The sequence below is a fragment of the Podarcis liolepis genome, assembly GCF_965112155.1.
Source record: "Podarcis liolepis genome assembly, chromosome: 10".
NCBI lineage: Eukaryota > Metazoa > Chordata > Lepidosauria > Squamata > Lacertidae > Podarcis > Podarcis liolepis.
In genome coordinates, this window is record NC_139562.1 from 29,223,271 (window position 1) to 29,236,180 (window position 12,910).

Genomic DNA, 12,910 nt, shown 5'->3' on the forward strand with positions numbered 1-12,910 from the left:
GTCTGCAGACTTCTCGCATGTCTAACTCAGCTTCTGTGAAGCTGAGGGTGGAGACAGTTTATAGCCAGCAAGAACAGAGCTAGTAGCTGAGACCAGCAGGTGAGAACCAGAAGCTTTTGTCCAGGTGAGAGAATAGCATTGGACTTGTTCATCTGTAAAGAGGCTTCCTTGACTGTCCTCTCTGTAGTTACTTCCCTGATTATCCCAGGTTGGACAGTGATGTTCATTGCAAGCCTTCCAACGTTTCTGGTTGGGAAAGCGGGACACACCCACCCATACACCTCCCACCCCACTCCACTTGAACTCTGCGTGCCTGATTTTCCACACATGCACCGATGCAGACTTTTCAAAAGGGAGAAGCAGCAGTGCAAAGCCGTTTCTCACTCTCAGCAGTGATCTGTCATTCAAAAGCACTTTTTTTCTTTCCCCACCCCTCTTCCCCATCTCCAAAACACTCTCGGGTGGGCACGAAATTGACACCAGGCCCGAAACAGCTTGTTGGCTGCCATAGTCAATTTCATGATTCTGTTGACTTGGATGGAATTGTTGACAAAGATGGCTGCAATTCAGAGGCCTTGTTACCAGCATACAGTTATCAAGCTGCAAGTGCTACATTGGGGCTAGTGCGATGGTAATAGGGAAGTTGCTCTGTTGCTGAACAAGAGTTGAGAATTATCCCTCCCCACAAGATTTCTTTTTTTCCTGTCCTGTGCTACCACCACCCACCAAAGTTCTGCAGTGCCTCCTGTCTTTTCTACTACACACCATCAAACTGTTATTAAACTCTGGAATTTATGCTAGAGGGCTAAAATGATACGTGAACCATTAATGCTGTTGCCATAAGCATAGAGAAACGAACCTAGTAGAGGAAGAAAGAAAGATTTGTTCTGAATCTCTTGGAAGAGCTTCAGCCTATCTTGTGATGAGGGGAGGGGTGGAAGAACACAAGGCGAGCAAAGCCACACAAACCACAAAAGCAGACGTTTGGCCTGCAGCCTGGTTTTGCGCTGTGCTACAGATTTAATTATACAGATGCTGCTCTTGCAGAGAAGTTATTTCGTCCCCCCTTCAAAAAAAAAAAAAAAAGCATTTTCCGTTTAGAATGAGTCACAATTGGTCTGGTCTACCAAATGTGGGTAGATTTCAAAAGATGCGGAATTTTCTGGAAGGGCCTTTTGCACCAAACGGTTTGCTCGCTCTTTTTGAAAGAAGCATTAGGGCTGCCTCAAGACACGCCTAGCCAAGGATGGATGGGAGGTTTGGTCACCAGCCGAACAAACCCTGAGACCCCAAGCTGGCAAGCTTCACCCTCTTCCCCTTTTAGCAGCCATGCATGAGTCATCCCCACCTGGTGGCTTTCTCAGGTGCTTGAGTGCAGGTGCGGATTAACAACAGGGATCGACCGAGATGCACCAAGCTTCGCCAACCTGATGCCCTCCAGATGTTCTGGACTACAAATCCCATCAGCCCCAGCCAGCACGCTGGATTCCATTCTGTGCTGGGTGCTTTAGCAGAAAAGCAAGACAGATCTTTGTTTCTTGTTACATGCATTTCCGCTGTACTTATTAGAATGGTTACAAATGATACTTGCCCCCACCACCATCACAGCCATCCAGCAGGCTGATAGTTGTATCACTTATCTTCTCGGTGGGGAGCTGAACCAGAGATCCTTGCATGCAACATGCATTCTCCTGTATCTCTGCAAAGAAGGAATCACCAAACCAAGAGTCAAGTCAATGCTATCAAGCACTGACTGGCTGCTAGCGTGGAAGGGGTGAGGAAGATGCCTCGATTTGAAACCCACATCCACAAGCCAATGTTCCTTGCTGTAACATTTGAGAAGACTGTCCCTCTGTTTGGCGGCACATATCCAGCACAAGAACAGCATGTGAACATACTCACTGGACAATGTGAGCACAAACCAAGCAAAGGTTGGAATTTTCAGCAATAACCCTTTGTTCTTGCAATATGGAATAAGTGCAGTGATATCCTTCCCTCGGATATTGGAAGTTGTGGTACGGGTTGTTGGCTTCTACTGAATTTGTTCTTAATCGCACCTGTTGGGGTATATGATGCTGCCTGTCTGTTGTACATTTATTCTGTCATGTACTACAAATGGAAAAGCTGGCAGTCTGGAGACTTGAGATGTTCCGTGGGAACAAGCCAGCCACAGTTTGAAGTGCTTAGTGTCACTATAGACTTATAAAGTAACCCTGTCATATAATGTCTTTAATGAAGGTGTGAGGAATCTTTGGCCCTCCATAGGTCTTCTCAACTACAGGGTGTGTGTGTATTTTGATGACAGTATTTTCTACATTCTTGGAATGGGCAAGGAAATTGATCGTTCATTGGGTGGGGCTGTTACTATTGGGTTTCCCAGCCTTACCCTGGTTGTGTTTAACATCCACCTAGCTGGTAACAATGGGCTGGTAACGAGGTTAATCTTCCAATATGGTAGCTAAAAGCATGGGACTAGGGTGTGGTGTGGTAGCTATTCCAGATGGATAAATGTGGAGAACAGGGGTGTGGTTCTTCATATGTGTCATTTAGGTGAGCCCCTAGTGGTGGCTTTGGGACAGAAGAAGCCATGCACGCCAAGATGTGCAAAAACTAAAGAGGGCTAGGCTTCTCTTTCTCTCCCCACTCCAATTCTGGAGATAATGGCAAAAAGGAGCAAATCTTTAGGTTACAATCTCAAAGTGGGAGAAGAGTTGGGCGGCAGAACCAATTATTAGAAGATGTTGTTGAGTGTCCATCACTCCTTGTTGGACAAACATGTGATAAGTTGATTTGAGCATGGATAATGGGTTAAATAGTCAAGACACTTCCAGCTCAGTAAATCCTGTTTTTTCCCTGCATTTCAGAGCTGTGAAGAAACATTAGAGTGTTTGGCCACAGGCCACAGACTTAACTGTCTGTAAAGTTTCCAAACATTTTCATATCTGTGTTACATAAATACACGCCGTTTCTTCCGTACGTTGATTTTATTCTTTTGCTTTCTTCTATAAAGGCCATTTATTCCAATATCTCTCTGCATCTTTTGGCTTTGGTACTTCTAGCTGCTCTCAGCTCTTTTTTTTAAACAAAGAGGCCCAGGACTGTTCCTGCCAACTGCCATGTTTAATTTTTAAAAAGATCCTGGACAATAAAACCCTCTCATTGTAAAACTATTTTTCCACTGGCTTCATCACTGCCGCACTTAGCTGGATGTTCCCTCTCCCAGCAAATGGCTGGGACGCATCATGAAAGCCGCCTTCAGCATCCACAAAGAAGGCTGTGCCACATCCCCCACAAATAGCTGCCGCCACCCCCTTCTCCGCCCATCTTCTGCTGCTGCCTTTGGATTGGTCATTGGAGCTTGTGACTCCTCAGCTGCTAGCCTATATAAGGGCAAGGGAGTGGCACTCTCGTCCCCCACAACTTTGAGCAAGGACCCAAGTGAGCTACAGGAGCAAACAGCTTGGAAGGACAGCATCATGCCTGTGAGTCTGGGGAGAAGGTGGGGGGCAGCTGGTGGGTATCACTGACTGCCCACAGGGGCAGGCGTTCCAATGCACCAAGGGCACTGGAGTGCCAGCCTCTCTTAGTGCTGGAAATCTGCAGGCATGTCAGGGAGGCTGAAGGGAGAGAGTCCTGCTATCGATTGATGATGCTTTTTTCAGGAGTTGTGCTGATTCATCTGTAGTGCAAGAGGATGTTCGGCTATTAGACTGTGCGTTCTCCTCACATGCTGCAATCAGGAGGAGGGATGTGGTCAGGGGAGAACCCCATAGCAATGGGGATCCTGCAACCCTCTCTTTCTCAGAAGGGCATTTTTGTAGCAAGGCGAAGACTGGAGTTCTGCTAAGATTTGCGTTTGCAATGATTCATTTCTCCTAGTCTTCAGCCTATAAGCTTCCCACCGCACACAGAGACATGCACCAGATAGGGAAAGTTGCTGGAACTAGCTACTTCTGGCGCCAGCCTATCTTGTGCCCAGACTCTCTAATCCCATTTTTGAAACTTGCTCGGAGCCTGGAGTAATAATCCATGAATTATAAGCACTTAAAGGCACCTGTTGGATGTGAGAGATGGGAATGTTCAAAGGCAGCTGGGCGTGGCTCGGAACATCTGCCGGCGGCCTTCGCCAGTTAAGCCTTTCTCTTCTTGCTAGGAGGAAAAAATAGATATCATTTTCACTTCTTTCTAGGGAAGTTTTGTACCTTAGGCTGCTACCTTCTTGTTGCTGGCCCTGCTCCCAACACAGGAACTAAGATGAGGGTGCTTTTCCTCCAGCTCTTTCTCTGTGGCAGGAAAAGCCCCACTTGTTTAATTCAGGCTGCTGCTTAAAAGGAGCAAGGTTTTATACCCATTTTACTGATTGGATGGCTGAGGTTGCAAGTAGTGCACTAACTTCTCTGTTCATCTGAAGCAGGAGAGGTAAGGACCATACTCTCTTGCATGGGGTATCAGGGAGTCTGGGAGCAGGACACTCAGAGCCACATGCCCAATAGTCTGGGCTGATGGGAGTTGTAGTTCCAACATCCACAGGTTCCCCATCACCGCCCGACAAGCTGGTGCTTAAGAGTGTCCTGGTTGATTTAATTCATCTGATGAAAACAGACTCTTGCCTGCCAAACCTAATGCCATAAAAATTGCCAGATATTTAGTTATTTCAAGACTAGGTGATTTTTAAAAAATATTAACCTCCTTTGAAGCTTAGGAATCAAATGTGCTACATGCCCACATTTTTGTTTCGGATTTCTTTTTGGTGGGCGACGAATAACATGACATCTTCTTTCATTAGAGGTGGCCCTCTGGGTGCTGTTGACTACAACTCCCATCATCTCTGACCACTAGCCATGCCAGCTGGGGCTGATGGGAACTGGAGTCTAGGGATATCTGGAGGGCCGCAGATTCCCTGTCCCCCTCTTAGTTAAGCAGGAAAATGGGGGCAAGTTTCTTGAGGGCAGTTCATCTGCAATAATATAATCAGACCAGAATTTACTGCTGCTTGGCAAAGGGAGAGAACGAATCACTCCTCTCTCAATTCCTTCTCTAGGGAATTACTTGCACCAGCCTGCATGTGGCCCCCGGCGTCCGTCTTGCTGTGAAAGGTGATATCCCAGCAGGAGCTAAGAGGTAAGCTGGTTTCATAGGGAGAGATTACCTTTGAGCACACAGACATTCCAAACTTGCATGGGCCTTGGGAAGCTTTGGCTCTCATGGCTTCCCCCAAAGAATCCTGGGCATCGTTCACAACATTCTGAGAACTCTGTTGCAGACCTGCACTGCCCCTCGTCTTCCAGATATCCAAACTCCAAGGGATTCATCGGAATGACGGTTAAACTAGTGTGGCGCGCTAGGGCTCATCTCCATTGTCGTTTGACAGTAATGATGTTCCCTGTATGACATTCTCCTCAAAATCACTGGCTGCCCACCCCTTTCCCTGCTCTTAATCCAGATTTTCTCATTCCCTCTCCTTTCTGGAGTATCCTCGATATGAGAAAGTCTGGATTAAGGAGAGAGAAGGAAGCATGAAAAGGCAGTGATTGGGAAAAAAAACTTCATATACACAACAGAGAATTAATGAAGATTCAGGAAACTTACTGCCCACCTTAAAAAGCAATATGGATAAGTCTGTAGCTATGCCCTTGGTGACATGGGAGGGAGGAGGGAGACCTAGGGGTAAAACTGCTCTACAGAGAGGAAGCCCATTTCCCTTGGTCTTAGGGTGTGTCCACACCAGAGCAAAAGGTGGACCCCATCCCAGGTTGTCTCCAGATCTCCTCCCTCCTTAAATGTGGATTCCCCCCCCCCCCCGGATCCTGGCCATGTCAGACATTCTAAGGATTGGGGGGGGGACACACCCACATTTAAAAGGGCAACCCTGAGATGGGAGGTGTTTATGCCATGTGTCCCAACAGGAATGGGGAAACAAGCCGGTGCAAAGACACATTTTTCTCTATTGTGGAGAAACCCTTGCTTTTGTGGAAATTGCCAAGGAGGGGAAGGAGTAATGCCCACCCCCAGCAGTATTTTCCAGTGCGTTACATCGGAACTTAGACCAGCTCATGGCCTCCCCTCCCCCATGCTTGTGCTGCTCCTGCCAAGAGCCTAAACAGAACCAGATGTTGGAAGCTACCATCCTTCTCCCTCCCCCCCCATCCGCCCCTTCAGTCTCCTCTTGCAAAGCCTTTCTCCCCTGAATGCCCACTGTACACAGTCAAGACCCGCTTGGTGCTGTTGCCAGGAAGAATGTACAACTTCTCCAGATGAATGCACTGCTTTTTCTCTTTCCTCATTGTGGTTTTCCGCTTGGGAGTCCCTCCCCTGTCCCAGATTTACAAGCGTCTCGTTTTTGTAGGGCAAGCTGTACAATCCATCCCACAGCAATCAGGGTAAGCATTTAAACGAGAGCACAGAACTTTGCCTACTTTCAAGGAGCAGGCACAGTTGTGTAAGAGCAATGAATGTGTGGGAGGTCAGAGATGCAAATAGCAGCCAATGGGGGGCTTCACTTAGCAGCAGTGGAGCATCTGGGGCTGGCCATTGGAACCAAAGTCCAGGGTCCAAAGCCAGCACACTCATGAGGCTCAGTGAGGCAGTCACCTCGGGTGGCAGGCTGGGCGGAGCTAGGAGTGGCATCAGATCTGGACCACTCCCTGCCGCCTCCACTGTTGCTGCCTCCAACTCAGCCACCACCACGCTTCCTCCAATACTCCCACCACTGCCACCTGCTCCTCTCCAGCTTTCTTTTTCTCTCCGCCGCCACCTTCACCACGCTAGGGCTTCACTGGGCATCACATGAGGCGGCAGCAGAGAAAAGGCGGTGCCTCCCTCCGCCATTTTCCCTTTTTGCCTCAAGCGGCAAAATGTCCTGAGCAGGTATGGCAACCTCGGCACCTGCGTGGGTACTGGCATGCCAGCCCAGGACTTAATGCCAGAGCTAAGTCAGACTGTTGCTTCATCTAGCTCTAAACCGCCTGCAGTGACTGGCAACAGCTCTCCCAAGATTTCGGGAAAGGGTCTCTCCCAGCCCTTTCTGGAGATACCAGGGGTCGAACCTGGAACTTTCTGCATCTGAAGGAGATTTTCTGCCGCAGAGCCACCGCCTTTCCCACATTGACCTACGTATACCTCTGAAATACTACGCCAAGCCGCTTCTAGATCTCACAGAGCGATGGAGCGCAAATAGGGGCAGGAAGAAAACGGAACATTTGCCAAAAGAATCTGCATGTTTGAGACACCCCCCTAATCCGCACCAGGTTGGATTCAATCCTGAGCAAAATTTAGCTTGTGGGAATTGGATTGAGATGAAAGGAGAAGAGTTTAGGAATCAGGGGTGGGGAATAAGGGCTCTCATAAAGCAGCAAACTGAAGGAGGCTGCAATTGCATAGGCCAGAAACCAGCCCCATCAAAGGCCCAGCTGAGTAGTTCTGCTGGCTGACAGATTTCTTTTGCCAAAAAGACAGTAGCGGGGAGACAGCACCACACCCCTTTCTGTCTGCTGCACGATCACATGCTACAGCAGTGAAATCTAGCCACTGGAGGTGGTTCTAGTGCTTCCAGAAGACAAGGGTTGGAGCTGCCTTTGTTTCTTCTGAATTCTCATTATATGAGGAACTGTAACTGTTCAAAGAGAGGGCTTAATGAGCAAATGTTGGGAAATTCCAGCAATGCAAGAGGAGGTCTGTGGTTGGACAGCAGGGGGCCTCAGGGCCAAATCAGAGGGATTTTGGCTCCATCACTGGGAACGCTTGAAGGTGAACATGCCCAAACTCTTCCCATCTCCTTGTGATACCATCAGTGAAGCTTCCTAGTTTTTCATTCCCCAAACCTCCCTGGCTTGCACCTACATGGTGACGCCTCAAGGGTAGGGAGGGTCACTCAAAAGAGGCAGATAATATTCTTCGATAAGTGTTGTGGGATTGCTTCAACTTGCCTCTAGGACAGGTAGAAGCAGCTTGCATTTTTCCATGAATAGAAACTAGATCAAGGAAGCTTAACTTGTAGGACCTCCAGATGTTGCTGGATTGCAACTCCCATCACCCCTGGCCATTTGCCATGCTGGCTGGGAGTTGCTGTCCAACATCTGGTGAACTGTTGGTTGCTGCTACAAGATGATCTCCACAGTTGTGTACATATGGCCATGTACTGTGGCTCCATTGTTCTCCCACCACTGGTTTTTGAATTCCTGTACACACAATGATACCCACGACAGAGTAGCTTCTTGTGAAATACTGTGGCTTGATGTGTTCCCCACTTCAAAGCCAGCTTCAACCCAATTTGAAAACATAAACCATAATCCATCGGACAGAGGCAGTCCCACCCCCCTTGCAAAGGTACCAACTTGAGTAAAATATGGTGGGGGGCAGGTAGGCCCTGCCCCACATAATCACAAGATGTGGTCACACACACCATTTGAATTGCAATGCCCATCAATGGGGGGAGGCTGGCACCCTCAAATACTTTGGAGGGAGGGCTGAAGGGACCTCAGCCCCTAGGAGTTGGCTTCTATGTGTGGACAGACAACTTGGAAACAAATCCAAGCGTACTGATGCGCCTTGAAACACAGTGAGGGGAGGGAAATGACCTTGCTGAGTTTTAAGTGGGCAACGTCTACGTAGCCTAATTCTATGAGTCTGTGAAATAATTTCTGAACGCGGAGCAGCTGCCACTGTGGTTCTCTGGGCAACTCTGAAGTAAATGTGGAGACACTAAGGGCTCCTCCACACGATCTGTTTATTGAGCATCTCTCCTGATTTGCTAGCACAAAGATTGCAGGGTATGTGTGCTTATATGCATTTAGATTGCATCCAGTCTTCATTGAGCATTTGAAGAGCGTAGCAGTGGATCCCTGAGACATGAGGGCTTTGCAGTTAACTGTCTGCCCCCTGTTTCAGTTGGGTCATCAACCTGGGCAAAGGCGAAAATGACATCATGCTGCATTTCAACGCACGCTTCGATGCTCACGGGGACATCCGAACCATTGTCTGCAACTCCAAGATCAACGGCAAATGGGGCCAAGAACACAGGGAGACCAACTTCCCCTTCCAAGAGGGCAGCAGCGCGGAGGTGAGACTCTGATCTGCACAGGTTGTGGCAGGGGAAAGGAGGGACCGCATGTGAGTTTGAGTGGGAAAGGGTCATAAGGAGAGGCGACAAAGCCACGTTTGAAAGCGGCATGGATGGAGGACTCTGTAATGCATGAATATGGGGCGAAGGTGCTGCTGAGGTTTGGACTGGAGGCCCAGTTCCTATGCAACTGATCCAAACTGAGATGATGCTTCCCTGCCCACCCCTATTCCAGCTTCCTGTCTGTGCACTTAGCAGCTGAAGGAGAAGCAAACATTCAACAGGTTGAGCTGCCTTGGAATGCAGGCTTTTGAGGCTCTCCCAAGGCCACAACCCTTGACACCCTCCTCGTGCGCTTTGGCCTGGCTGAATGTTTCCTCAAATGCTGACATTGCCTTTTCCTTGCCTGGATGGGTGCTAGGGACAGGTGTGTTAAGTGTGTGCGTAGTAACTAGCCTGCTGTCCAAAGGTGACATTTACCTGTTTTGTGTCACCTGTTTGGCCCCACCCAACACTGGCCTGTGGCCCCCAGACAGTTGCCCAGGAAGGAAAACGGCCCTTAGTGTGTGGGGGGGGGGGACAGGATCCCAATCCTGTTAGTATGGAAAGGAAACACTACCTGCTGGACTCCTGCCTCTTCTGCTGTTCTGAAAAGGCTCAGGAATTCTGTCAAAAGCCAGCAAGCCCAGGATAGATGTGCATCTTCCACTAGCAGCCATAACTCCAGTCCAGTCGCTTGATAACTAGAATCATAGAAGAGTTGGAAGGGAACACAAGGATCATCTAGTCCACCCCCCCAAAAAAAGAATGCAGGGATATTTTGCCCACCGTGTGGCTCGAACACATGACCCTGTGATTTAAGAGTCTCATGCTCTGCCAAGTGAGCTATCCCTCCCAGCAGTTGGGATAACTGATGGTTGGTGCTCTTCTCATGCTGAACCCCCCCTTTTTTTCCTCCTTCAGGTGCTCTTCGCTCATGACAAAAACGAGGTGACCATCACATTGCCTGGCAACCATCAGTTCAAGATCCCCAACAGCGCTCACTTGGAAGGCATTGAATATGTCTGCGTAGAAGGCGACTTTAACTTCAAAGGCATATCTCTCGGTTAAGCCTCTCCCGGTCTTGTCTTGCTCACCTCTCCTGCTTAATAAGGCAGCAAAATAAACACAGCTGAATTCTGGTGTAAACTGGTGATGTGTCTTTCCGAGTCTTTGCCACATGGTTCTTCCAGGGCCATCATTGCCATGGAGACAGATGATGTTTGTGGTCAGTAGTAGTAGATGCTTGTGGAATGGGGGGGGGGGAGAGACTAAGAGCCAACACTTCTGACACATCTAACCACAATTCTGAATTTTAAAAAAATAATAATATGCAGGTGCACATTTCATTTCTTTATTTTATTGTTTTAATGTGGCCTGCGTCCAGTAACCATAGAGAGGGGCAAGGAGTTAAGCAGAACACTGAAGCCTGATCTCTCTAGCAACTGGAAGCAGTGGAGACTGAGCAGGGGGTAGGGTGGAATGGGGCACCATCCCTCCAACCTAAGTCTGCACACAGCATCATCTGCCTGTCTTCTTATAACAAGTCCAAGGGGTGGCCATGCCTGGTATCTTCCTCCTCCTTAGTCTCCATGTTGCCCTTGTAGGATGATAGGGACAAAACTAGAATAGCCCATTGGCTCTAGCGCCACCTACTGCTGATCTCCCTGCTTTCTGCCCTACTGGTACCAATGGGCACCAGCCAACACTGCCTGCTTGGCCAATTGATGAGACTCCTCCATCAGGTGCTGCTCACATGTTCTTAGGCACCGTCGCTGTATCATAGGTGTGCACAACACACAAATACACATAAACCTACTGGGGTCATCAAGTGCAAGAGCGGATAGTGTTTTTATTTACCTTGGGCTGTAGCCAATGGTAGACATACTCTGAGTAGATCCATTGGAGTTAATGACTATCTTACGTCTATTAATGTCAGTGGATCAGTTGAGAATGCATTGGTGGGAGACAATCCCTTGAATAGTTAGTTTATTTTACATATTTATATGCATGCATGCTTTTTAAGGAGAGGTCTCCTGAAGTGGCATGCAATTGTATTTTAGAACACAATAAAAGCCTCAATAAAAATATAATAAAAAGCAGAGCATGGACCCTTCTGGAAATAAAGTGAGGAGTAAAGCCCAGTCAAATTCATTCAGATGTGTAGTGATTTGGGGTCGTGGGAGGTGGGGTGTCAGAGACCCTTTACTATTTCTGCAGAAGGGACCATGTCTCCAGCATCCTAGAACTACACAATCAGCATGAAAGGGGAACTGCTTAGCTTTTATGATGCTTAAGAGTCAGCCAGAGTGAAAGGAGGTGAGTCAGCTATGGAGGACTGGCTCCTAGGGAAGATCACCAGGGAGAAGTTGTCCTGTATGCTCCAAAGCTAAGCATTTAGGAACACCGAAAACACAGGTTCTTGAATGGTGTGCAGGATCTGTTATGCACAATGGAATGTCAAGGGAGACGCAACTTAAGTCACTCCAAAAGGAGACAGAGCATTCCGAATCATTTGCTGATACACGCACACAGAAAATAGTAGATGCAGTTGAAAGGCAACATATTGAGATAGACCATTGATCATTGCAAAACATCCCTAATTATTATTAATGTATTAAGATTATCGTATAATCTTGGAAGGGGTGTGGCTGTCAGAGGGCGTGGCTATCATGAAGGGACTCTGCACTCTTGAATTCCCCACTGCATTGCTGAATTCATCATACACACCATACACTTAAAGCACATGACTTCCCCCAACAAATCCTGGAACTGGAGTTTACCCCTTGCAAAACTACAATTCCCAGCACGCTGAGCAAAGTTCCACGGGGAACTTGTGCGTTTTAAATGTATAGGATGTTTGCAGCCTCAGAATACGCAAATGACTGCAGACAATGAAGTCTTTGGTGCAGTAGTTAAGAGCAGTGGACTTGTAATCTGGTGAACTGGGTTCGCTTCCCTGCTCCTCCACATGCAGCTGCTGGGTGACCTGGGCTAGTCACACTTCTCTGAAGTCTCTCAGCCTCACTCACCTCATAGAGTGTTTGTTGTGGGGGAGGAAGGGAAAGGAGAATGTTAGCCGCTTTGAGACTCCTTAGGCTAGTGATAAAGCGGGGTATCATATCCAAACTTCTTCTTCTTCTTCTTCTTCTTCTTCTTCTTCTTCTTCTTCTTCTTCTTCTTCTTCTTCTTCTTCACAGGCACTCTGAGGGAGGAAGTTCTGAAGTCTGGGCACCATGACAGAAAAGGCCCTGCCCATATGCACCACACAGACCTCCTCCACAGATCTCAAAGAGCAAGCAGAATCATTTTGGAGGGGAATGTGGCTGGTGGTGCTTGCCCTGCCACTATGCTGCTGAGCTTAGAAAAGGCATGCCAGACAAAACCACATCCTCTGCACAACCGTTACAGCAGGGGTGTTGCTTGCCAAACCACAAAAAGTCAGGGTTTTTATTTTATTTTAAAAAGCTGGCCTTGTTGCACCAGAGTGGCAGACCTCTTTAATCCATTCTGATTTCAGGAACCTACAAATTATTGAGCCCCTCTCACAAAACAGTGACAGTCTGCAGCTGAGACAGTTGCAAAGGATTCTGCTTTTCTTCATTCAGCAGGATTTTACCGATGACTATTCTTAATGTTTATAAAGCGCTAAAAACTTATTAACTCCTGTATGTAGATTGATCTGGTGCAACAAGCACTTATATGTGTGCAGTAGAAAAAACTCACCTTGCTGTGGATCAACTACGTACCAACTTTTTAAAGGCCTTGTTATATTCTACAAACTACTCCGTTAGTCACAGGAAAGTGTGACCT

At 47.8% G+C, this 12,910-nt stretch overlaps 1 protein-coding gene across 1 annotated transcript; it reads left to right on the plus strand.

Annotated features, from left to right (window-relative positions):
- Positions 1-3,227: 3,227 nt before the first annotated feature.
- Positions 3,228-10,246, plus strand: LGALS1 (galectin 1). The gene is made up of 4 exons (XM_083462423.1): positions 3,228-3,482; positions 5,042-5,121; positions 8,887-9,058; positions 10,022-10,246. The coding sequence occupies exons 1-4, from the start codon at positions 3,243-3,245 to the stop codon at positions 10,166-10,168; spliced, it is 639 nt and encodes a 212-aa protein (XP_083318549.1). The 5' UTR covers positions 3,228-3,242; the 3' UTR covers positions 10,169-10,246.
- The last annotated feature ends 2,664 nt before the right edge of the window (positions 10,247-12,910 follow it).